The sequence below is a fragment of the Aulonocara stuartgranti genome (assembly GCF_965226115.1).
Source record: "Aulonocara stuartgranti genome assembly, chromosome: 3".
NCBI lineage: Eukaryota > Metazoa > Chordata > Actinopteri > Cichliformes > Cichlidae > Aulonocara > Aulonocara stuartgranti.
In genome coordinates, this window is record NC_138941.1 from 70,317,186 (window position 1) to 70,343,921 (window position 26,736).

The window sequence follows — 26,736 nt, forward strand, 5'->3', positions numbered from 1 at the left end:
TGTGATATTTAATCAGTAGGAGTAATAAACTTTGTCTCTTCCTGATGTGTGTCTTTTATCCTGTCGCCATCTGCCCTCGTCTCTTTTCCGTCACCCCCAACCAGTCACAGCAGATGGCTGCCAAAACACCTATTGGATCAGTGCCTGTATAACCTACGATGGTGTAACAGCAGGCACGTGCAGGGGGGGGGGGGCTGGAGGGGCTTGAGCACCCGCCCCTTTCCTGATGGGTGCCCAGAGTGCCCTTTTGTTGAGGCAACTTTTAAAATTTTTTGCGGAGTCTTGTCTGTGCCCCTCAACAATAATATTTAACTATTAATCATAGTTTTGCTAAATAAAAGGATCTGGCTTGCATCAGTCACATGATCACATTTAACCAATGATCGCCCTCGACGGCAGAACGCGCTGGTTACGAGCCGGGAACGAGCTCACAAAGAGCACGCGCATTTTTAGCGGTCCGGAGCTGTAGGAGAAACACAAGTTAACTCAGAGACACAGACTGATGCGACACAACCAGTAAGTAGGTGTACAGCGTACACTGTAGTGTGTAGCACCCAGGAGTATCAGCTTATTACGTACACGTTGGTAAGTTGTCTTGTTGCAACTGACGAACTGAAACAAATGAGCGTGCTGTGTGTGCAACAGGGCGACAAACATTACCTGTCCTTTTATTAACTGCACAAGTAGTGCTGGTCATAGCTGCTGGCTACCTGTGTAAGGCTGTCATGTGTCTGTAGCTCTGTCACCGTTTTAGGGAACATATTTAGTTTTAAAGTATTTAGAACATATTTCGTTTTAAAGCAAGTTACAGAGCTTTTCCTGCCTTTCTGGAGGGATTATATTCCACTAAAAAACGATCTAATATGCATGTCCACATAATTATGCATTATTATAATTATGATATATTAAAAAACACAAGCTGTATGTAACGTTGGACCCAAGAAATATAAGCTGGAGCGAATTTGACGACAGCCGAACTTTTATTTAATACTGTGCGTTTGTACAGGGACACAGACACTCCCGCTCTCTCTCTGCTGTCATGTCCGCCCTCCTCCTCCGACTGTCACTGCCAACATATAAAGAGACACAATCACTGTCAGATCCCAGCACACCTGTTCACCCCGCCCCTGCACCGCCCCGGGAGCTCACTGCGTCACCCCTCCTCTGCAGCTGGCCAGAGACCACACCCACGCCACACTGTATTTTAAAGAACATACATTAAGAAGCAGATTATATTAGATTTATATTTTAAATAAGACAAAATTTGGATTTTACAGCAGTAAAATTATTGTATCTCTACAGTTTAAAAATGTAATAAGCTTTGCCCTGCACAGAGTGGATAGTGAAACAAATGGAATCATCATAAATACATTATTTCATATTTATTACTTCCCCCTCCTCTTTGCTTTATTATTGTAGCTCTAGTAATAAATAATAATGTAAGGATTCTGGATCAGCACCGAGATGCCCAAAGTATATACAGTATTCTGAAGGTCTAAAATGTCACTGTGTGTGTGTGCATGTGTTTGTTTTATGTATATGGATTATTTTTAATTATTACTCATGATATGACATTGTCCAGACAGAATTTTATTGGAATTCCACGTGAAAGACCAACACAAAGTGGTGCACACGTGAGAAGTGGAACGAAAATCATACATGATTCCAAACATTTTTTACAAATAAATAACTGCAAAGTGGGGTGTGCATAATTATTCAGCCCCCTGAGTCAATACTTTGTAGAACCACCTTTTGCTGCAATTACCGCTGCCAGTCTTTTAGGGTCTGTCTCTACCAGCTTTGCACATCTACAGACTGAAATCTTTGCCCATTCTTCTTTGCAAAACAGCTCCAGCTCAGTCAGATTAGATGGACAGCGTTTGTGATCAGCAGTTTTCAGATCTTGCCACAGATTCTCGATTGGATTTAGATCTGGACTTTGACTGGGCCATTCTAACACATGGATATGTTTTGTTTTAAACCATTCCATTGTTGTCCTGCTGGAAGGTGAACCTCCGCCCCAGTCTCAAGTCTTTTGCAGACTCCAAGAGGTTTTCTTCCAAGATTGTCCTTTATTTGGCTCCGTCCATCTTCCCATCAACTCTGACCAGCTTCCTGTCCCTGCTGAAGAGAAGCACCCCCAGAGCATGATGCTGCCACCACCATATCTGACAGTGGGGATGGTGTGTTCAGAGTGAGGTGCAGTGTTAGTTTTCCGCCACACATAGCGTTTTGCATTTTGGCCAAAAAGTTACATTTTGGTCTCATCTGACCAGAGCACCTTCTTCACATGTTTGCTGTGTCCCCTACATGTTTGCTGTGTCCCCCACATGTTTGCTGTGTCCCCCACATGGCTTGTAGCAAACTGCAAACGGGACTTCTTATGGTTTGCTGTTAACAATGGCTTTCTTCTTGCCACTCTTCCATAAAGGCCAACTTTGTGCAGTGCACGACTAATAGTTGTCCTATGGACAGATTCCCCCACCTGAGCTGTAGATCTCTGCAGCTCGTCCAGAGTCACCATGGGCCTCTTGGCTGCATTTCTGATCAGCGCTCTCCTTGTTCGGCCTGTGAGTTTAGGTGGACGGCCTTGTCTTGGTAGGTTTACAGTTGTGCCGTACTCCTTCCATTTCTGAATGATGGCTTGAACAGTGCTCCGTGGGATGTTCAAGGCTTGGGAAATCTTTTTGTAGCTTACGCCTGCTTTAAATTTCTCAATAACTTTATCCCTGACCTGTCTGGTGTGTTCTTTGGACTTCATGGTGTTGTTGCTCCCAATATTCTCTTAGACAACCTCTGAGGCCGTCACAGAGCAGCTGTATTTGTACTGACATTAGATTATACACAGGTGCACTCTATTTAGTCATTAGCACTCATCAGGCAACGTCTATGGGCAACTGACTGCACTCAGACCAAAGGGGGCTGAATAATTACGCACACCCCACTTTGCAGTTATTTGTAAAAAATGTTTAGAATCATGTATGATTTCTGTTCCACTTCTCACGTGGTCACCACTTTGTGTTGGTCTTTCACGTGGAATTCCAATAAAACTGATTCATGTTTGTGGCTGTAATGTGACAAAATGTGGAAAAGTTCAAGGGGCCCGAATACTTTTGCTGTATTTAGCAACCAAGACTCTTCAGCATGCTCTTGTATTGCTTATAAGATTGTTCACTGCATCTGGAGGAGTGCTTGGAGTGGAAGGGTCAGAGATTAATTCATTCTCTGAAAAGCATTGAACACTAGCTTTCTCACCTAAGTGGTCAGAGAAGAAAGAAACAAAAAAGGACAGCTGTGGTTTTATTGAACTGCAGTGGGAAGGGTGGTCAACCAAGTGTCATGTTACACATGAAGAGTAGAAGTTCATCTTCAAGTTATACCATGTCAGTGACCTTCATGGTTCCTACATTCACATTGGATTTTCTAAAACAACACGTGCTGATTAATTTTATGAACGGCTGATAATCATTGACATTCACTTGTTTATCTCTTTGTAGTCTTGTACCTTGTAAAAGTTGTAAAGATTACTTTATGCATTTTGTCGCTTAGAGTATTTTTGCTCTGAGTTATTAGAGGAATTCCATAATCAAAGGCAATTACTTCCTCAGTGCCAAAAACTTCCAGATATGTTCTTTCACAGCTGCTTAAACATCTGTATCTGAGCACACATTTTGATATTTGTCCTCTAAGCTCTGGTCAGTTGGTGGAAACACACATGCTCATGTTTTACTATCAGTTGACAATCATTGATACTCACTTGTTCTTCTCCTTGTACTGCATCTGAAGTCATAAAGATTACATTAGTCACTGATTCACTAGAATAAGGTTGAATCTAATGCTACAGTGACCTCCCCTCTGTACTGTGTAATATAAAAGTCAGTCAGGTTTGCAGATGACACACAGATACTGTTGAGTTTTCACTGACAGAATGGAGATCACGCTGTTTTTCTCGCTGTTGCTTCTGGTCTGCTCTGTTTCCACAAATCAGACAGAGGCAGATAATGAAATTCTTGACCAGCAGATTTCAAACCAACAACCCTGTCCACAGGAAATCCATGCTGTGCTCAGAGAGCTGACTGCCTCAGTGGCTGAACAGAAAGTGGAAATCAGGACCTTAAAACAAGAGAATAAAGGTAGAGTATGATGTCAGGTAGTGAGAAAAATGACAGCATGAGGAAACCTTCATATGAGCCCCTGTTACAGAGATATCAATGTCACTTCATGAATCTATCACTAACGTTTCTCATTAATCTTTTTATTTTTATTATTTATTCATTATTTATTCAATAATCTAACCTACTAAAAATGAAAAGATTCAAATGATGCAGATAAATAAAATTCATATTGACTTATTTATGTTCTTTTCTGTCAGACCATGTCGCAAAACTGAAAGACCTGGAAATGCAGAACGTTGAACTTCAGAGACAGAGGTCTGAAATTGACAAACTTAAACAGCAACAAATAATAAATAAATAAATAAACTTTATTTATAAAGCACACTAAAAAAACAAGGGTATACCAAGGTGCTTGACAAAAATAAAATAGGAAAAGGGAGATGGGAGGGAAAAGAGAAAGGACCTGGCACGTATCAATTATAAAAACCATCATAAGATATAAAAGTAGTTCACAAGCATAAAAAATGTACCAGCGCACACAAGTGTTAACTGGGTGGAAAGGCAAGATTAAACAAATAAGTCTTAAGCCATGATTTAAACAGTGGCATAGAGTCAGACGCCCGGATAGCGACAGGAAGGTTGTTCCATAAGACCGGGGCAGCTACAGCAAACGCGCGGTCACTGCGAGACTTCAGCCGAGAACGAGGTTGCTCCAGAAGAATTTGGGTAGCAGAGCTAAGTGCTCTGACAGGAGTGTGTAACCTGAGAAGCTCATTGAGGTAGCTCGGCGCAAAGTTATTAATGGTTTTGTAGGTGAAAAGTAATATTTTAAATTGAATACGGTATTTAATTGGAAGCCAGTGCAAGCCAGCAAGAACAGGAGTGATGGAAGAAAACTTCCTGCTACCTGTCAAAAGGCGTGCCGCCGCATTCTGGACAGTCTGCAATCTAACGAGAAGGGTGGAGGAAAGGCCAATGTAAAGAGAGTTGCAGTTCATATCCAGAATCGGATTCTTTTGGTTATTACCCAAAGCTCGTGACCATAGGTGAAGGTGGGGACAAACTGATAGGAAAGAGCTCCTGCCAGCCACACAGCCACCTGCGACAATCACAGACATTTATCTACCGGCTTGACTGGCGGCTGCAAAACATTGCAAGATAATCTTGGTCAGGTATTCTTCCAGTCCACAACTTTACCACGAGTGTTGTTATATCAATTTAATTGTCCCACAAGGGGAAACTTGGGTGTAACAGCAGCAAGAAAACACATATACAAACAAACAGTACACAAGACACAGAACAGAAACATACACAATTCTTACATATTTACATGAAGGACAATGGTTACCAAAAACTGAGTACCATACTGTTGTTAAATTAAATAAAATTAAATACAGATAAGAGGCAACCCTGGTTGTAGTGTGAATCGGTTGATAAAACAGTGCACGATACAGCGCTGATGTAAACATCTGTGTTTGTTGGGAGCAGTTCAGATTGTACAGTCTGACAGCTGCAGGGAGGAAGGACCTGCGGAAACGCTCCTTCATGCATCGAGGATGCAGCAGTCTGTCACTGAAGCAGCTCTGCAGTTCAGCAACATCTACATGCATGGGGCGGGAGATAAACTGCTGCTCCAACATACCACACTGTAAAAAATGACAGATGCCACCACAGAGTCATAGAAGGTCTTTAAAAGCGCTCCCTGGACTCCAAATGACCTCAGCCGCCTCAGCAGGTAGAGTCTGCTCTGACCCTTCCTGTAAAGAGCATCATCCCTGTACTTATACTTTTGTGTTGCTCTCTCATCACATCTTCATTATTCTCATCACTGCTTAAAACAACACACATCTTTTTTTAACTGTCCTTTCTCCAAAACAGAAAGTGGCATTACAGTTGTTTCAGGCTGAGAGACACAAAACACTCTTCGTATTATCATTCATATATCATCAACACAACTATTTTATTTCTTTTTGTCCACTGGGCAGGTGACCTGCAGAATCATGTCTGCCCCAGCTGGATACCTTTTCACACACACCGTGACGTCAGACACACTCACAGTCACTTCATTCGTCAGACTTCTTTTAAGTTTGCAGCAGGCAACGCGACTGAGTATTGTGTCAAGATAAGTAGGAAGACCACGCTATAATGGACAGTTTAAGGAAAAGGTCAAATTTACAGGGAATCTTTTTGTTTTGTTTTTGGACAGAAAGATGAGAGTTTGATGTGTACATGGCTGTGAACAAAAATATAAATGTGGTGGATCATAAATTTGATTCGTTTTGAAGTTGTACATCTCTGTTCCTTACATTTCATGTCATGCCCTTATTAATGTTTTATTTGTTGCTTTGACTGTTTTCGAATAGAATATGCAGTGGGAATATAGAGGGAGATAAGTAGTGAAAGTTTTGCCTGGGTTGATTGTGCGTCGATCCATTGTTAATGCCTCAGGGCTCCAGTAGGTGGGTTCGCGCGCTTCCTCCTTCACTCAATACAGACGAGTGAGAGTGAGAGCTGCGTGTCTGTGCCGCTCTTTCACCTCTCCTCACTATTTCCCCTGTTTAAGGGCACAACATAAACACTGAGGCTTCAAAATGCAGCATCTACAACACTGTCACTCTGCCTCCACCATGGAGACAGTCTCCATGGTGATGAGTACAACTGGCAGCTGAAACTGTTGTGAACTTCTCCATGAGTCATATTTCCTGTTTCAGAGCTGCTGATTGGCTCTTTGGGCCCTTTACCTTCAGGAGGTCATGGACGAAGCACTGAAGTCGTTTATCACGTAAAAAATATTTTTAGTTTATAATAATTTGATAAATAATAAAATATTAATAAAAACTGGAGGTTTTTTTAGAACTTAGATTTTAAGCTATTTATGCCTTTTTTGCTGCTCTTTTTTAAACTTATTCCCTTTAAACTGTATTTATTCTTTTTAAAATATATTGGTTATTGCACTGTAGAGGCTGCTGAGGAACAGTATTTCGTTTCAGGCTGTGTAACACAAAATGACAATAACCAATAAAGTCTTGAGAGCTGCCATCATTGTTCCAGCAGGAGGCAGTAAAACACCAAACTGCACCTGTTGTGCTGAAAAGGTGTGAGCATGTGCAGTAACCCAGTAAGTTACCTGAATATCTCTCTCTCACACACACACACACACACACACACACACACACACACACACAGTACTGATACTAATGACTCGCTCTCAGATCTATTTGGGTTTAATGTCAGGGTATATTTGTGGATGAAAGTTTTGGTAGGACACATGATGTGGACAGTCTGGTAATCCCAGAATATTTTAATGTAAGAAAACTCCAGACAGCTCTGGAGAAAGTTTCAGAGTAAAAGCCCTGGAGTGTTTTACATGTTATTCTGTTGGATTAAATCTGACGGAGCTGATTTATAAACACTTCACTGCCAGGTATCAGGTGACCTGCAGAGACTGATCCTACAAACACTCAGAAACAGAGTAAACCAAACTGCACCACAGTGATCAGACGAAACCTTCCTGACATGAACACAGCTCCTCAGTAAAAACTGTGAACCAGCAGAGAGACTACACCCAGCACCATACACCACCTCTCTGACACAGTACACCCTCGGGCAGGTGGTGTCCCCATAAACAGTGTGAGAAGCTCTGATTATTTACTATGTTCAAACAAACTGAGTGTCCACAAACGTCTGAGCTCACAGTGAGAGCTGCTGGCACAGTTTGGAGGTGTTCTGCCCCCTGCTGGACACACAGAGCTACAACATGAGGATCAGAGGAGGCTGGTGCTGCTTCACCTTTAGACACAAGAAGGAGGTCAAAAAATGTAGAAACAGAGATTGTTTTTAAACCTGTAAAGGGGGAAATCCTGACGAACCAATCCACAGCCAGAAAAGAAGTCTAACTCTGTGCTGCTCCAATCAGGAATCAGCTCTGTTACTGTGTGAGTGTGTAAAGTCACAGAGTAGCTGGTTTCAAATGTATCTATAAAGTTTATTCACGTTTTATTTAGGCTTCAAAAAACAGTCCAAGTTTATTTCTTTGGACTTTGTTCACTTAGCGCCACCTGGAGGACAGTCAGCTCCCTGCAGCAGCTCTGGAGGACTGTTAACTGATGAAGAGCTCGGACTGCACAGCCTGCTTCATCACAGACTTCTTTAAATAAACATGACCACGATTAGTCGCAGCACCTCAGACAAACGTTTGTTACACAGCAGCCGCCTTCACACCGACTGAGCTCCATCACAGCTTCAGAGCTCAGCTTACTAAAGTCAAAGTTTATTTCCTCTCAGGTTTCTTACTTTCAGTAAAGTTTCACTGTTAGAGCCCTGACCAGCATCCTGCAGCATCTGGAGCAGCTGTGTGGTGCTGTCATGGCAATAAGGATCCAAATCTGTGGGATGTTTCCAGCAGGGGTTATAACCTGCAGCCAGCAAGGTGTGCCTAATAAAGTGGCCGTGTTTATGTCACAGTGCAGCAGCATCAGAAAACGGTGGTTTACATCTCTGTTACAGGAAACCTGAAGAGTTAAAACACCAGAGAAGAAAATCTAAACGTTACACAAAGAACATAAAAGAAGTAAACTTCATAAAAACTTCACAAATGATGCTTTAAATGAAAAATAAATCCCTGTAAATAATTCAACAGGTCACATGTTAGAACCACCTTAACTAAACTCTGTAGCCGCTCACTGTGGTTTGTCCCAGCAGCTCTTAGGAAACAAACTGCTAACTTCAGTGTCAGCACACACTGTTAGTAAACTATGCAACACTGGATTCAGCTTTCAGTTGTGTTAAGTTGTGAAGTTGTGATGAAAGTCTTCTTACTGACACAGGTAGGATGGTCAGGCGTCCTCTGTTCCTTCACCGTTCATGAACTGTCACTTATAAAATGCTGCCAAACATCAACTACACTCAATAACTAAACGTGTGCAGGTTAAAGTGATGGACGCCCAGATCTGCACTCCAAATACAAACAGACTAAAGGTGTTTCCTCCAGAAACAAAGACAATATTTACAAAGGTCTCACAGGTAAATTGTGAGCGATCACAGCAGCATCTCATCCTGACTAACAGCTTTTAGATGCAGGGAGAGCGTCGTGGTTCAGAGGTGGTTCAGCAGATGATGAAGGCCTTTCTGTTGCATTGTGTAGTGCTGTGGAGGCCATGATGGTCGACTGGGTCTGCTTCTACTGAACTCACAAACACTTCTGAGGTATTTACACCTGAAGCCTCATTGAATGTGAGTCAGAAACAAACGGCTCAGCTGTGATTAATGGATGTTTCCCTGCATTTCTATTTTCACACACTTTATTTCTTACAGCAGGAAAACTGAACAGAATGTATGTAAGAGGTCAGAGTGAGGATGACGTCACTTAATACAGGAAATACATGTTTGTCTGTTTTGATGATGAAGGACTTCTTCAGCTCTGTAAACAGCTACACTTGAGAGGACAGAGGTGATTTCATGGATCAATAACAATGTGTTTATCAGCTTTCATCATCGCAGTGCAGACATGACGTCAGATCTATCAGAGTGAAGGCCGTCTCTCTGATGACGTCACAGAGCAGAGTCCTTCTGTCCAATAAAGGATCTCAGATCAGCTGCTGCCATCTTGTGGCCACAGTTGGTTACTGTCTCTGAAAGTTGTCTCATGTTTCCTGTTGTCCTGCTAACAAAGGCTGGAGCTCATCATGCTGAGAGGGCAGCAGCATTTTGTGGCTCTTCACACATGTTCATTATATTCTGATGATCCTGGATGGAGACAAACTACAGATAAGTGTGTTCAGCCCAACTAGTTTATCTCATTACAGCAGTTTGATGTTTCCCTTTGAATCCCCCTGAAGATCCTGACAGTGAAGCACGTACATAATACTCCAGCCTTTCAACTCTGAGCTTATTTAGTTCTATTAATACACTGAAATCTCATTTGTGTCATGAAGAAAGTCTTTAATCAAACAGAATTCAAAGATCAGAAACATTTCATATATGGAGTTAAACATGAATCATTGTTTCAACAACATATTTATTGTTGTCATAAACAGACAAGAAGACAACAACAAACTGCTCCTCCCATTCAACACATGTCAGTCCATATCCCAGCAAACTAAATCATCTCCATTTACACATCAAATAGAAACATGAATCACTTGTAATGATTAGAAACTTGATAGAATTTCAAATCTAGTTTGGGGAGTCATTCAGTGAGAAACAGTGAAATGATTTTCCATGTGAAAAGGTGGACAGCAGAAACAGAAAGAAAGAGTGAAACTAAAAGAGAAACAAAGAGCTTTGGAACAACGAGGCAGCAGGAGGACAGCTGCAGTTTAACAGCTTCAACTCACTGACAGGAAACAACATTAGAAACATCATCATCCTCAACTCATCTGCTGCACTGACACTGACACCTTCAACGGACACACCTTCACTTTACCACCATCACCAGTCCATATGTATGGAAACATCCTGTGAGTGAAAGTGTGTGTGAAGGTGTGTATGTGTGTGTTAGTATCAGGATCAGAGAACGACAGCTTTCCTCTGTTCCAGTCCAGATTCACTCTGATCCTCTGGAGCTTCTTCTGTACTGAGAGAGCAGAATCTGCTGATGGTGAGAATGTGTAGTATTTACCTTCATTGAACCATATTGTCCATAATCCAGACTCTATGTCTCCCTTCCTCTGCACAGACTCTGCTAACACACCCAGTTCCCACCATGTACTGTCTCCAACTTCAACATCCCAGCTGTGAGTCCCTGAGTTAAAGCCCTCAGAGCCCAGGACAGAGCAGGAACGATCAAACCTCTCTGGATTATCAGGAAGCTGCTGCCTCTCTCCTCCTAGTCTCACACTGGTCAGATCTTCAGACAGGATGAGGTTTGGATTTGCAGTGTTTGGGTCCAGGATGAGAGGAGTGTAGGAGACCATGTCCTTCATGTTGTTCCAGATGTTGAAGGTCAGGTTGCCCAGGTGTTTGGCCTGGTCTATCAGAGCTCCTGAGGGCAGCTGTGGATCATCCAGCAGGGGGCAGCGCTGGACTCTTTCCACTGCAGCCTTGTAGTTGTGCAGGAATGAGATGTCTTCAGCTCTCAGCTCCTCCTCTGTGGCTCTGACTGTGTCTGAAAGAGCTGCTATCTCTCTGCTCAGAGCCTTCATCTTCTCCTTCATCATCCCACTCTTCTGCTCCTCTTCCTCCCTCAGTGCAGCCAGCCTGGCCTCCTCTTCCTCTGCTAGAAACTGCTGAAGCTTCTTAAACTGCTCCTTAATCTGCCTCTCTGTGTGTCGGGCCTGGACCTTAATGTGTTCTGCTGTTTGATCAAACTTCACTTGAACTTCTTCACAAACCTTTAACTTCTTCTTTAAGGGCTCCAGAGTTTCCTGAAGTTCCTTCTTGTGTTGTTGTGCAGCTTCATCGATGGGTCTGAATCTGTGATTGGTGTGTTTTTCTGAGGCACAGCAGATGACACACACTGGCTGCTGATGGTCCAGACAGAAGAGTTTGAGTTTCTCAGAGTGCAGACTGCAGAGAGCCTCTGAAGCTCTCTGATCTCTCTCCTGTAAGAACAACTCACACAGGTTCTTTAAAGCCAGGTTTAAAGGTGGATCATAAACTGATATTTCCTTACAAACTGGACACTCGTGTGTTGGTCTCTCTCTCCACCATCTATTCAGACAGTCTTTACAGAAGCTGTGGCTACATGACAGAATAACAGGATCTCTGAAGACCTCCTGACAGACCGGACAGCAGAGATCCTCCTCTGATCTGGAAGCCATTGAGTCTGTGAGTGAAGCTGAAAACAGCAGACAGGAAGTACAGTCAGTCCTGGCTCCCCTCCCTCCTCTACCACCTTCACTGAAACTTCCTTTGAGTCGTGTTTTTGCTCAAACTCACATTCAGTGTGTGGAGCGTCAGCAGCTTGAAGCAGCAGTGTTGGAGTTTTCCACTTTTCTCTCCTGTAGCTGGACTCACTCAGAGGAAGCTGCTAGTTTGGTCTGAGCTCAGTCTGATCGTCTGTGTGTCTCTCTGCACTGAGGACGAAGAACTTCCTGTTTCCTGGTTTGTCACATTTGGGTGACGTGAGGGGCGGAGACAAATGTTGCTGTTTGACTTTTAACTAAGGTGTGTTTCAATCCTGCCTGCAGCTCAAAAGCTGTAAAAGAGGTTTTGTGTCTTTTCACCTCCAAAGGTCACAACATGAAACCTGTTGTGAAGTTTATAAAATAAAGTGTCACTCGGTGGTGCAGCTGTTTGTCAGCTTCTATTTTAGACTTTGTTCTGGTTCTTGTTCAGGTTCCCAGCAGTGGGAGTGTAATGCAGTCACACACACACAGGTGGTGTTAAGGTGGACTCACTTAGTTACAGACAGTGGTGTTATTTCCTGTAACTAAGGTGTGTTTCACTCCAAAGTTCAGACATTAACCTGCCAGAAGTTGTAAAAGTTACTGATAAAGAGCTTTTCTCTCATTTCACATGTTGTCCACAATCTCCTCGTGATTACCTCTGGAAAGCCCCGTGGCACAGCTCTCCATCCAGTGCAGCTTTATGGTCATTGCTGTGGTTCTAGAATCTTCTCATGATGACCAGTAGGTCCCCAAACAGCATGACCTTTGACCTCAACCCCTGCCTGGGCTGTCAGCTATGGTCCCTACTTCTCGCTGGGTCTCTGAAGATTTCTCAGGAGATTCCACCCTTGGGATCATTTCTTCCAGCAATGCTCTGCTGCACCTGCATCTCCTCACTAGAGGAAAAACGTCTATTTGGAAAACATGTCAACCATCATCAAACCAAAATTTCCTTTCAGTTCAGTGAACTTCACTTATCAAAAAATATAATTATTTATTAATTATATTATTGGTTTATCACGTTTTCACTTTCACTTATAGGCCATCAAAGTGTTTATTATCTTTACCCAAATAATTGGAGCAGAACTTGTTCCATATTCAGTTTTTCAGCAAAACGTGTTTGAGAAAAGATTCATTCTTATATCTGGAGGAATAAATATATTTCAATAAATATTAACGTTAGCCTGCGACTTTGTTCCAGTTTTGAATTTTGGCCCACTGTGTATTTGAGTTTGACACCCCTGATCCATAGCTGGCGATTTTTTGTTTTTATGGGCCGATGGATTTTTTTTTTTAAGGAAGGGTATATATAATGAAAGGTGTTGGATTGGCCAATTGGTCATGATCGACTCTGGGCTGGACCAATTACAGCCGAGGAGGCCGGATGCACCCTCCCCCTTGTTTAGCAATCACGTGATTTTCGCGCATTGCATGCCGGGAACTCGTGGCAAAACAATCCAAGTACCGCATCAAATGCAAGCATTTGCAGCACCGCAAAACGTTCATTCTCCGGTTCCAATACCTTCTTGTTTTTTCTTTGCCGCACAAAAAAGTCTCGACGAAAAGACAAAGAAAAGATACGAGGAAAAAATCAAAGGAGTGAAAGGGTCAGACCCTTACGAGCACACAGAGGGACCAAAGACGTCAGTGTGCTGCCCAACTTTCACCACGCTCAGATTTATAATCATACGGTTCTTGGAGTGAGTGCATACACTCATGAAGTTTAGTAACTTCAGGTCACTGCAACAAGCCCAGGTACAGTTTACCGACGGATGGGTGCAGGACCTTGAAATGCACCGTGTAGAACGAAAGACCATCATAAGTTTACCAGTCTCACAAATCGTCGTCATAAATACACATTCGTTAACCGTTTATTAATATAACCTTTGAGCTCAACGGTAATTAATTAGTAGTGGAAATAATTTCTGGTTCATCACAGAAATGTAGCAGTGACAATAATATTGTATGCTGTAATCGTACTGGACAATTAGTGATACAAAACAACTGTTTTATCCTGTGAATAAAAGTATATGTTTCTGTCAATGTACCATAATAACAGAAGCGAAACGCAATATTGTGTCAGGACAATTCACTATTTATGCACAATAAACAAAGGAGCAATTTCTGTTCAGCGCCAGACTTGCTTGTAACCTATATCACCAATCATGTTAAGAAAAATGACGCATTAACTACAACAAAACTCTGACCTTTGTGGGAATGCTTGGAGCAGACTAACCTGTGAGCTGGAGAGTTCTGGGACGTTATGTTTGGTATATCCAGACCATCCGTCGGCTCTTACTTCGGAAACATGGCTTAAAAAATTTCTCTTCAACGACGTAATCCGATAAAAAAACGATCTCTTTACCCGTCGGCTTCCCGTGGCTGTCATGCGACCGGCTGTTGCAGTTAATAATACAACAGCTTTCTGTCAGTGAAAACTCAATAGTATCTGTGTGTCATCTGCAAACCTGACTGACTTTTATATTACACAGTACAAAGGGGAGGTCACTGTAGCATTAGATTCAACCTTATCCCTCAGTATGATAACTGAGAGCATAAGTAATTCTAGTGAATCAGTGACTAATGTAATCTTTATGACTTCAGATGCAGTACAAGGAGAAGAACAAGTGAGTATCAATGATTGTCAACTGATAGTAAAACATGAGCATGTGTGTTTCCACCAACTGACCAGAGCTTAGAGGACAAATATCAAAATGTGTGCTCAGATACAGATGTTTAAGCAGCTGTGAAAGAACATATCTGGAAGTTTTTGGCACTGAGGAAGTAATTGCCTTTGATTATGGAATTCCTCTAATAACTCAGAGCAAAAATACTCTAAACGACAAAATGCATAAAGTAATCTTTACAACTTTTACAAGGTACAAGACTACAAAGAGATAAACAAGTGAATGTCAATGATTATCAGCCGTTCATAAAATTAATCAGTTCTTTGTGTCCGGGGATGGGCGTCCAGGTACACACCGGCTCACTCCTTGGCGGCCGCTTATCGGGCCTGGAGCCTGGGGCTCGCTCGGGCCACTTCGGAGGTGAGGTGCCCCCGGCCTCTCGGCCTGGGGCTCGGTCACTCAGGCGCAGCTGGCTGCCGGCGGAGCTCACGGGCGCGTCACTGCAACCCCCCCTGGCTTCTGCTCCGCGGCTGCTGAGTGAGCCCTCATCTGGGACTCTCCTCAGCTCTTTCTGGGACAGTGGAGCGGCTGCCCCTCTGTTGGTCTTCCTTGGTCTCTTGTGTTCTGGGGGCCTCTGGATGTCTGGAGTTTTGATCTCCTCCACACCTGCTTCATACCCTGGAGGACGGGGCTGTGGCCCCCCCACACTCCCTAGCAGATCATTACATGAAGGAACCTTTTAAAAACAAGCGCGTCCATGCTCACAGGTGTACACACGGGTGATCACACCCACAAACTACACCCTTTTTGGCTCCTACCTCAAAGCACACTGTGTTCTGTTGATCTTATGTGCTGCACAATAATGTTTAACATTTAGTATTTACTGTCATATTCCCATATATCATTGTGATGTTGTTTATTCTATTACTCTTGTTCTCTTCTGCTTGCTTTCTTTTTTCTTTCTCAGCAGGTGATCCAGGTGATTGATATATGCATTTTTTTTTTCTCTGCCCGTTCTGTTGGTTTTTGTCTTTTGCCCTTCTCCCCCGTCCCTCTTCTCAGCTGTTTCTCTTTCCCTCTTTCTTTCTCCCCTTCTTTCCCCCAGTCAAGTCTGTCCCGTATTCAGTAAGTGAAAATAAAATAAACAATAAAAAGTGAATCAAATGGACCATTACGGCAAGGCTGGGATGGTCAGTTTGGTAAAGTAAATCCGTTGGGCATCTTTCTTTGCCTTTAGACAACAATTCTGATGCAAAAGAGCCAAACGGGACAGGCAAAAAAAAAAAATAATAATAATAATAATACAACAGCTTCTTGCCATTTTTGTGTTTCTTTTTATCGCTGTGTAACTGAGTTCAATTGAAAGCCTGCGTGCGCTAGTACCTCTTGCCACAAGTTCCCAGAATCCTTTGCGGTTTTACCCCTGAATGACGTCACATTTTCAATCTTCATCCCGACTTTTTGTCCCAGTCCAGCCTTGCCCTGATCTAACCTCTCCTCTTCCTCACAGCTCTGATGTCTCTGAGGGAGATGTTGTGACTGTAATCTGTGAGGAGGACCAAAGCTGTTCTGATTGGACTGTGAGGAGAAACACCAGCAAACTGCAGAGGGCTGAGTGTGGAGATGGGCGGGGACAACAGCAACGTGATCGATCATGTTCAATCAGTACGCTGGTGCCTCACGACACCGGAGTTTACTGGTGTGAGTCCAGTAATGGTGCCATCAGTAACCTGGTTAATATCACAGTCACTGGTAAGCTGATCACTCTCACTTTACTTCTTATTGCATCCACAAATTGAGCTGAACATGCAGGTACATAGATTCTGTGCTGTTCTTCACTGATCACCTACCTGACTGACAGAGTAATGAAGGACTTCCCTCCCTCGGTGCTTCTTAATGTGTGAGGATATTCTCCATTACTGAGTTAAGACTTCCTTATTTAGATCTAAGCTCTGGATTATCTTGCACGTCTCGTGGCTCCCAAATGTCTCTTAAGTTATTATCCTCTGTAGCCTCATACTTTAGCTTTACTTGGCAAATGTGAATGCTTTGTGTGCTGACAAACCCTTTTGCATGTAGTGTTTTTATGAAAAGCCTTATAATTGCCTAATTTTGTGTTTTTGTTCTGTTACAAAAGCAGGCATTCTTACTGTTGTTTAATATTTTAATCAAACCTTTAAGTTTAATTCAGCACAAAAAGCCCCACTGTAAACAAATCCACAGAACAGAACCAAACTCAGCAGCCAAACAGTTTGTCCTCAGTGCAGGTCGACATTCAGAAAAACCAGCTGCCTCAGCTTGGATGGGCTGATGTGGTTTCTCCTTAGTATCTGCCCAGTTTTTGAGAAGACCCTCCAAAGGAACAGATGTTGCCACAATGCACAGTCTCCCCTCCATCACCTTCAACAGGTAGGGAAAGACTGTGGCCTTGGCCTCCCACCAGCTCTGTGGGCCTTCTCCTTGTTGGATGAGGGGCTCCTCAAGATAACATTTCATCTCCATCATAACATCAGCTGTAGTATTTCTCTTTGCAGCATCTCCTGTAGCTCTTTCATCAAAGAGGCTCCACCCAGCAGACGTCTGTGGCTCCTCCTTCACTTGGCCCTGTAATGGTGGAGCTGGGTGGGAGTGCACTTTGCTGCTGCAGTTATTCTCTGAAGTGCCTCATCAACAGCTCTGTTGTCACTGAATGCAAGCTTTTTAAATCTACCATCCAGTGATGCAGCTTCTGAGTGGACGGTGTTGAACTCCACACACAGAAACTTTTCACACTCACTGCTAATTTTGTTTTACAGTGAAGCCACTCTGCTCTGCTAGTCCCAATATCTTTCACCTGCAGCAGATGCTGCTTCGTTTGCAGCTGTCAGTCATATTTCTGTGTTTTTGTGTCGCACTCTCCTCCACACTGCTGTCTGTCATCTCACAGGTATGATGTGCGGAGCGATGCTGAACTTCCAATCCCAGCGTTTCATGTTGCAGGATCAATTCCCATATGAAAATATCAATATCTAATTTGATTACATTTGTTTTTCATCATAAATATGACAGACAAAAGTAAATTCAGCAATTAGCGGGATGGTCTGCAATACCCTGTTAACAGGAACTACACTCACCACCTCTCATTCATGTGCGTGTTACGGCTCTGCAAGAGTGTGAGCCAATGAGAAACCAGAGGCACAAAACTTTAGACCACAAAACACACAATCTGATGTTGGTTTGTAAAGATGTTGCTGATGAGACTTTGTAGAAAGCAGCTGGTCTGAGTGATGTGATCAGAGTGCAGCAGATAATGTCTGACAGCAGTTTGAAGAGCAAATGGATTCTGTTCTGTTCTTCATCATCACCTACCTGACACCTCACAGCTGTTTCTCACCTGCAGGTCACACAGGAGGATCTGTTGGACTGAAGGTCAGCCTGTCAGTTCCTGCTGTGCTTCTTGTTGCTGCTGTTTTCTTCATGTAGAGAAAACAAAAACAACAAAGAATCAGGATCCAGCCTCATGTTGAGCTGCAGCAAAATAAAATGTCTGAATCTTTTTAAATCAGCACTCTTAGTCTCCCGCTGGTGGTTTCAGCGTTGTCAGTGAACCTGGGGAACATGAGATGATGCTGGTAACAGAAATCAAAGGTAGTGAACAGCAGACAGGGATCAGCTGCAGGTTTAATACACGTCCTGAATTTGGTTTAGTTTGAAGTTTCTGTAAAATAAAACCAAACGTTGTGATTTGACTCTTTATGAATAAAGTTGAATTGAATTTCTCTCTGAGCTCCTCCTTCTGTTGTCTGTCAGTGATTTTATCAGTTGGACATCAAGTAAAACTTTGGATAAAATGAAAACTGTTCACACAGTGTCTGTAAATCCACGGGTGAAAATAATACATGTAACATTCACACAAGTCCACGAGTGATTGAATGAAATGTGATCATGGAAAAATAAATTCAAAACTATTCAAGACTTTTACCATTAACTGTCATTCTATTATGAAGTAACAGGAAGGTAATAACACTATAATATAATAATAATAAAGAAAATTAAAAAATATGGTATAACAGAGCTCACTGCCTCACACTGTCGATAGCAGCATTTCTTTTTAACCTTATTTCATTTAAGGCTCAGACGATCATCTGTTTCCACTTAAAGTAGTCTAGCTCTGATATCACTTTAGCCTCTGGATGGAGGATTTGCTATGTTAACTTATAGATAATAAACTCAACGTATTACAGACCAAAACCAAACACGTCCGTAGTATAAGACTGGATTGAACTCCCTTCACACCTGTCTCGACACAACAGTTAGGTCAGTCCCTTCCCTTTTAAGAAATCCACCTTAAATGTATTTTAAATGTAAGTGATGCAAAATGAATTTAATATTTTATCTTTAGTTTGTCAGGTAGCATCAGGTCAGATGGATGATGTTGGGTGAGATGGAGCAGACAGAGATGTCATCACAGCTGAGAGGAAGCAAAAGCCTCAACATCCAGGCTTAAAAGTGATGTAGGGAGCTAAAGCTAAAGCTCTGCTTTCTTTGTGTGCTTGTGCTAACAGCAACTAATGAGAAATGTGATGACAATTGTCCAGCTTTGTCCTTTTATATTCTACCAAATGTGAAGTGAACCTGTGGTTATACAGTAACGATAAGAGCATCTTTATTAGTCCCACATGTGGGAAATTTGTTTTGTTACAGCAGGAAGTGGACAGTGCAGTTACATAGCAAACATGAGAGAACACTGGAATAGAATAAGAAACTGTACACAACTGTACCCAATAGAATAGAATAGAATGATAGGATAAAAATAGAATACACATGCTATATACAACTGAGTACAAATACAACGTTGTCAGAAAAAGAGTGTTACACTTAGTCCTATTGCACATGTGTGTGTTTGATCAGCTGCAAAGTCTTTGTGGTGGAGTCTGACAGCAGAGGGGAGGAAATCTCTCCGTCCCACATCGTGGGTGCTGCAGCCACTGAAGGAGCTGCTCTGAAGCGCTATAAAGGTTTGTGATGATCAATACAGGTTTACAGCTCAGATCATACTGAGTTCATTATGACTGATATAAATATGTGATAGAATAATAATAAATCGAGTAAATTGTGATTGACAAACAGTTTTAAAGAGAAAGTTTGTTAGTTTAAATTGTGTGAAAGGTCAGAGATGGAGAGAACACCAGGCTGGGGCTGAATATCAGTGTATTACATGCAAATCTGATTGGATGACAGGACAGAGCATAAACTGAAGCTGGCATGGATGTTCTGGGTCTCCTGCCTCTGTGAGATCAGCAGGTCAAAGATTCAATAGCAAAACTTGGTTGTTCCAGCAGCGACGCCGAGGGCAGTGAGCTCTAAAAGCCTCCCAGATGAAAACGTGCCCGATCGAGAGGTGATCTGCTGCTGATGGGTGACGAACCTACTCAGGTCTCCAGCTCTTATCAGAGGAGGCAGTGAAGACACCTGAGCTTCAAGGCAGTCAGGCTGGGCGAGTCTGTGATGACTTTTATCTAAGTACAATCTGAGTATTTTACCTGTAAGTAATCTTACAGTATTAAGTTATATTGTGAGTCCTTCTTACAGATCTTCCTAGGTTGAAAATGAAACAGTACTAAATGTAACAAGTAGACAGCAGCACTAAAGTCATCAGTTTAATGGACACAGAGGAAGCTTTTCAAAGGCTTAAGAAGAATAACATGATGCTAGAACATCACATTTTATAATATGACAGTAAAAATAACTCACAGAGATCATCTTCTATGTTTTCCTCCATAAGGGCGGCGAGCCTGGGTCCAGCTATTTGAGTGGTGCCTTGTTTTGGTGAAGCTTTTAAATTGCTTGGCCTTTGAGGCCTGCATGGAGCTCAGGCTGACACTAAGCACAGAAAAGGCCCACAGTGGGTGCACACACAGGATACAGATCTGTCAGGTCATGATCAACAACCACTGACCAAAGCCCACTGATCTCTGACCTCCCAGCCCATTCTTCCTTCAGTGGGCTGCTTTCAGTCATTATGCAAATGTTCTGTTTATAAGATTGAGGAAACCTGCAGTCAAACAACATATAAGAACATAAGATGGAAACAAACAGAGTGAAACAGAGTTTGTTTCCTTCCTGGTTTCCTGGTTTTCGTATGTTTGTCACACTTAAATGTTTCAGATCAAACACATTAAAATATTAAACAAAGAAAACACAAACTGAAGTTTGTAAATGAAGATGTTTGTTATTAAGGGAACAAATCCAAAGCTACATCATCCTGATCTGAAACATTTAATAAGTGTGACAAACATACAAAGAACAGGAAATCAGTTTGAGCAGCTGTAATCAAACTGTCAACCTTCACACTTTTTACTAAAACCTTTAATTCTCCACTAACATCACTTTGTATCCACGGTCACTCTAATGGACCCTAGAAAATAAGATAAAACACATTCAAAGACTATTTTGTGTTGAGAAGAAGTTTCTGGCTCTTATTCTATTTTCTAAAGGAGGCAAACAGCAAACAGGACTCTCCAGCTGCCCCGGAGCAGATTGTAATCATTGCTCTAGACGAGCTTCATCATGTTGCAGACACACCTTCATGCTAAGGGCAGCCGTTACCTGTGTGCTCTAAGAGAAGCAGGAAGATTTAGGGTCAGATTTACTAACATGTGGAGCAGCAGCAGCCGCATCACAAAGTTTAGTATGTTATGTATTTGTAATTTTGAGTTTTACATCTCTTGGAGAGAGATATCTTTTGCATACTTATAAATGCACCATGTGGTAAGCTGTATACTGTGTCTACTGCTGTATTGACAATAAAGCTCTTGAGTCTTGAATGTGTATCTGTAAGAGTGTCACTGTCAGGAGACGTGTCTGTCATAGTTGCTGCTGGGAGGTTATTACTGGGAGGGAGATGTTATCAGAGTCATCAGAGCTTCATCGGCTCAGAGTCGTTATCGCAGCACCAAAACTTTGTCAGTGAACTGGAATGAGCTGGATCTGAAACAAAGGCAGCTGTTACTGTGTTAGATTCACGTCTGCATGTTGAAACATCTTATTAAAAGTAAAGATGTGCACATACAGGCACGTGTCACAGTGACGCTGAGGATCCTCAGAGAGAGATTTCACTCATTTTCTTTACAAACCAAACTTTTATTTCCAGAGATATAAAAAAAAACAAAGTTAAACACAACAGTGTTAAAAAGGGCACAGCCGAGCAAAACACCACAAACACAAAAACAAGCTGTTTAAAGAAGGTCACAGACTCAAGAGTGCAGAAGTGGAGCAAGGCGGAGCAGTTCGGTGATGTAGGTGGAGGCTTCACACTGTCAGGCCATAAAAAACTGATCCTCTAACAGTGGAGAGATGTTTGGAGTTAAAGCTTTGTCAGGCCAGAGAACAGAGCATCAGTTCGTCACACTGACCTCACTGCTGTAGTGATTAAGGACGTCAGAAATCCAGAATCCACTTCAGGACATGTATGACATCATGTCACCCATAAAGGCTTCAGCCATGAACTGGGTCTCGTGTGAGCCATATGAGACCCAGTTCTGTCTCATTACAGATACACAAACATGCGTGTGTACATCATGTTTGTGAGTTTGTATGAAAATGTTTTCACAGTGTCAACTTTCCCTAAAATCACAATGTTCCTTAATTTTAGCCAAACTGGTGGATCTGAAAATCCATCTGAACAGACACGAGTCAAACTTGTCCCGAAACACTGTCAGTGTACGAACGTCTGCATCATCTGTACAACAGTAGAAAATATTTCAATCCATTCATTGTCGTGTATTTTGGGTCATTTTAGGAAAAGTCACCAAGTTTCAGCCCAAACTGAGTCTATAACAGTTTGTAAGCTCCGTCAAATTTGATACGATGGATTTACAAACCACGGAGAACAAAGTACAAGCTGTCTCCCAGTGGGCTGGACTTAAGGAGGAAAAGTCACATGAGGCATCATCAGTTTCTTTCTGTCCTTGATCATCTGTTTTTCATCATGCTGGGTAACAGTGACTTTATGCAACATCAGGCTCAGCTTTATTCAGCTTTGAATACTTTGCAGCCCTTTCAATTATTTTTTTACGTTTTTTTTCTCTGGTTTTGTTTTGTTGTGCTAAAACCCCTCTCATATTTTCTGCAGATCAGATTAATAAGAAGAGCAACAACAACAAGAAGCACAGCAGAAACTGACAGACCAACTATCAGTCGAGCAGATCCGTCCTCCTTCCCTCCAGCCTCCTTCTCTCCAGCCTCCTTCCCTCCAGCCTCCTTCCCTCCAGCCTCCTTCCCTCCATCCTCTGTGTCTCCTCCTGTCTGACCTGCAGGTGAGAAACAGGTGTGAGGTGTCAGCTGTCAGGTAGGTGATGAGTGAAGAACAGAACAGAATCCGTTTCCTCTTCTAGTTCAGGAGAACAGATTAATACAAACTATTCACAATATGTATAAAGAGAGAAAATACTGGTGGATTTTTCGAGCTTCTTAAAAGGAAACAGATGTTCTGACTAAACATGACTAAAACTGATCCAGCTGTTCTTTATTATTTGACTGGATTAAACGTTTTAAACAAACTTGAAGAAGTCCAGCTCCTTACAATAGTTTTTTACAGTTGTTACACAGACAAACTGTATTATTGTCAGGGTCCTATGTCTGAGCGACCCAGGATCCCTGAGCAGTTATGGACCTGTTATATTACATGTATTTTTGGTGTTGCTGCCCCTCTTCTCCATGTTTGTAGATATGAGTGTGTGTGTGTGTGTGTGTGTGTGTGTGTGTGTGTGTGTGTCTGAACTCTTGTTTACAGGCACCTTGAGGTATAGTGGGTGTGGCCCTGCTAGGGGACTGGCAACACCCGAAGCCACACACCTGCTGCTGATCAGGGCTCGCCGGGGGAGCTACTTAGGAGAGTCTTGGAGCTCCCACAGATGTGGGATTACTGCGTGAGACTCCCAAGTCAGAGTGAGTGAGTGAGTGAGTGAGTGAGTGAGTGAGTGAGTGAGTGAGTGAGTGAGTGTCCCCGCGGGGTCAGTGTTTAACGGCTGCCTCTATTGTTTTCCTACAGGAGGAACGTGGAGAGGAAGAACAGCACGCACAGGGTGTGCAGAGTCACGACAGCGGGGAGTACGAACACGGACGCCAATGGACACACACGGGAGCCTTGGGGAGCACGGGGATTAATTGTGCATCGATATTTACCACACTGTAAATAAACACACAGAGCGCCGCGCCTGGGTCCTCCTTTCCCCACGGTCTGCCAGCCGGACCGTGACAAATATGGCTGTTATGTATTTGCTCTGGCAAAGATTAATTCATTAATTTATCAGCAGTTTATCACAGCTGGTCACAGAGATACTGATGATTTCAGCATGAGAGGTTCAAAGCCACACTGTGATCAGTCTCAGGAGTTTGGAAACTGCTTCCAGATCAGTAACTCAGCTCAGCTGGTCTCATTACAGCGAGAGGGCAGCCATGTTTTTAACACAGCTGCAGTAAAGATACTTTACAATAAGCACTGCCTGTGTTCAGATAAACTGCCAGCTTAGTTTGATTTGATCTAAACCTGACAGAGTGACAGCAGCCGTCCTCTCTCTGTAACAGCAACAACATGCAGCGAGTCTGCTCAGCTACACATGGATTAAACTCTGAGGTTAAACTATCAGGACATAATAGAAGTCAGTGAATTAATAAATAACAAACTAGCTCAGCTGGAGTCTCACATTGTCACAGATGAGGATGATAACACTGACTCCAGAGTGAGCAGGACACATCTGTGCTAAAGAAAACTGATGGAGGCCAACTGAGTGTGGGTGGATGCTGGACTACCAGCCACAAAGACAACAGCTGGAAAAACATCTGTCTACCTCTGACATCCACCAGCTCATCCATACAACAAACAAACATCAACAACCAGGAAGCAGCTTCACCTCTGATCACACACACTCAGCTCTACTCACTCACCTGGAGGAACAACCAGGTATACGAAGCTGATGTTCATCCATGACCTTGTTTCATTCATGAACACACGACACATGTATGTTCCAGTGTCATTAATCGTCACATCCTTCAGAATCAAAGACACGTCTCCATCCTTCATCTGTCTGTCCTGCAGATCCACCCGGTTCTTAAAAGATGGATGCTGGTGTGTTGAATCAGAGAGACCATGCTGGTACAAAAGCACATATTCTGGCTTCAGGTCAGCGTTCTTCCAGTGCACAGCTGTGATGTTGTTGTTTGGAGCTCGACATGTCAGAGTGGCGTTCTGTCCAGACTCAGCTCTGATGATCTTTGGCTCTGAAAGAGGAAACAACACAGAGCAGAGAGGTTAAAGGTCAAAGTACAATTATGATCAGAATGATTGACTTTAAATATTTTGTTTATTTCCTTTGATATTTGAGTTTTTAGTCATGTTGGATTTAATGAACCTCTGAACATCCAGCAGGTCACCAGTGACCCACTGAGGGGGAATTTTAGCCTCATGCTAAACATGCAAAGTGTCAGAAACTACAAGATGTTAGCTTCCACAGAACAACAACATGTGCTGATAATAAGTGAACATAATGTGTGAGAGAAAGCAGCCTCTCATTATAAGACACTGAGTCTCTGCATGCTGCCTTTATGGAGCTACAGCTGTTTGTATACACTGAACAAGAAGCTTTGTAGCTGCATCCTGACTCCTGACACTACAACACATCACACTGACACACACATTACACTTCTTTGTCTCTGTCACAGCTGGATTACAGATGTTTCCACGTGTCCACACAGACAAACTAAATCCATATTATTATCATTGTTATTATTACTCTTAACAACATGTAAACTAGTCGATACTGGTCTATTGTTGTCAGATAAACTCAGTTTAGTTTCTAACTGTAAACCTCACCTGCAGAGGCGAACACGACGACGACAGCAAACAGCAAAGCGGAGCAGCGTGATCTTTGATTTGTTCTGAAGTCTAAATTTGTCGCTAATTTCAGAGAATAACTGAACCTGAGTTTAAAACCTGATGAGATTTAATTAAATTTAAGGTTTAAAAAAGCTGAAAGATTTAAGCAACTGACTCCACACTTCCGATTTAACTACTACTCAGTGTTGCCGACTCCTCGGTAAAGGAACTCGCTATTGGCTGTTGTTAAATGACGTCATCACATCAGCAAATGTATGTAACTGTAACGGACGCTGTAGGAGAGAGAAATGACATCGTGGAAGAGACATAAAGTCTTTTAAAAAAGACACCCTAAAAGAACTTACTACATATTTAAATTACATTTCTTTTAGCAATTATTGTTTGTTTTTATGTCACAATTCCAACCCTCATTCTTTATGATTGGAATGATGCATTTTAGAGCATCGATTTGGTTTAGACACAAACCAATCTACCGCTGCTGCAGGCCTGCGTCACAGTCAGTGCGGAAGCAGCGGCTTCGTGTGCGATTCGTTTGTAGTTTGGACTCGTGAACATCTTCTGCGCTGACAGCAGCTGGGGGCGACTGCTGTGTGCGACCGCCTGTGAGCGCTTTGGCAGACGTGCAGACGGCAGCACCCGCTGCTTGTAAGAGCGAAACAGTGGTCATACGTCTCCAATAACACCAGAAAAGTTGCCAGATTTGTCGCTAGGGGCGGAAAAAACCACTAAGGGTGACTGAAAACTCGCTACATATTGCAACAAAGTCTCTAAATTGGCAACACTCTGTCAAATTTGATACGATGGATTTACAAACCACGGAGAACAAAGTACAAGCTGTCTCCCAGTGGGCTGGGCTTAAGGAGGAAAAGTCACATGAGGCAGGAAAAGTCACACGAGGCAGGAAAAGTCACATGAGGCAGGAAAAGTCACATGAGGCAGGAAAAGTCACATGAGGCATCATCAGTTTCTTTCTGTCCTTGATCATCTGTTTTTCATCACACTGGGTAACAGTGACTTCATGCAACACCAGGCTCAGAGTTCAGCTTTGAATAATTTTCTGACCTTTCAATTGTTTTTTTACGTTTTTTTCTCTGGTTTTGTTTTCTTGTGCTAAAACCCCTCTCATATTTTCTGCAGATCAGATTAATAAGAAGAGCAACAACAACAAGAAGCACAGCAGAAACTGACAGACCAACTATCAGTCGAGCAGATCCATCCTCCTTCCCTCCAGCCTCCTTCCCTCCAGTCTCCTTCCCTCCATCCTCCTTCCCTCCAGCCTCTGTGTCTCC

The 26,736-nt window shown here is 42.6% G+C and overlaps 3 protein-coding genes across 2 annotated transcripts in view; 1 reads left to right on the top strand and 2 right to left on the bottom strand.

Annotated features, from left to right (window-relative positions):
• Positions 1 to 26,736, top strand: part of LOC309693309 (hemicentin-2-like) — a 1,543,010-nt gene that overhangs the window by 922,707 nt on the left and 593,567 nt on the right.
• Positions 10,052 to 11,959, bottom strand: LOC309694862 (nuclear factor 7, ovary-like). Its single transcript, XM_082515100.1, has one exon. The coding sequence runs from the start codon at positions 11,873 to 11,875 to the stop codon at positions 10,484 to 10,486; it is 1,392 nt and encodes a 463-aa protein (XP_082371226.1). The 5' UTR covers positions 11,876 to 11,959; the 3' UTR covers positions 10,052 to 10,483.
• Positions 18,967 to 26,736, bottom strand: part of LOC309703187 (T-cell surface glycoprotein CD4-like) — a gene marked incomplete at its 3' end in the record, with an annotated part of 159,227 nt that continues 151,457 nt past the window's right edge. The window contains exons 4-5 of the mRNA XM_082527900.1: positions 22,736 to 22,862; positions 18,967 to 19,021 (exon numbers count right to left, since the gene is read on the bottom strand). Coding sequence (XP_082384026.1) covers positions 18,967 to 19,021; positions 22,736 to 22,862 — 182 coding nt within the window. The remainder of the gene's footprint in view (positions 19,022 to 22,735; positions 22,863 to 26,736) is intronic.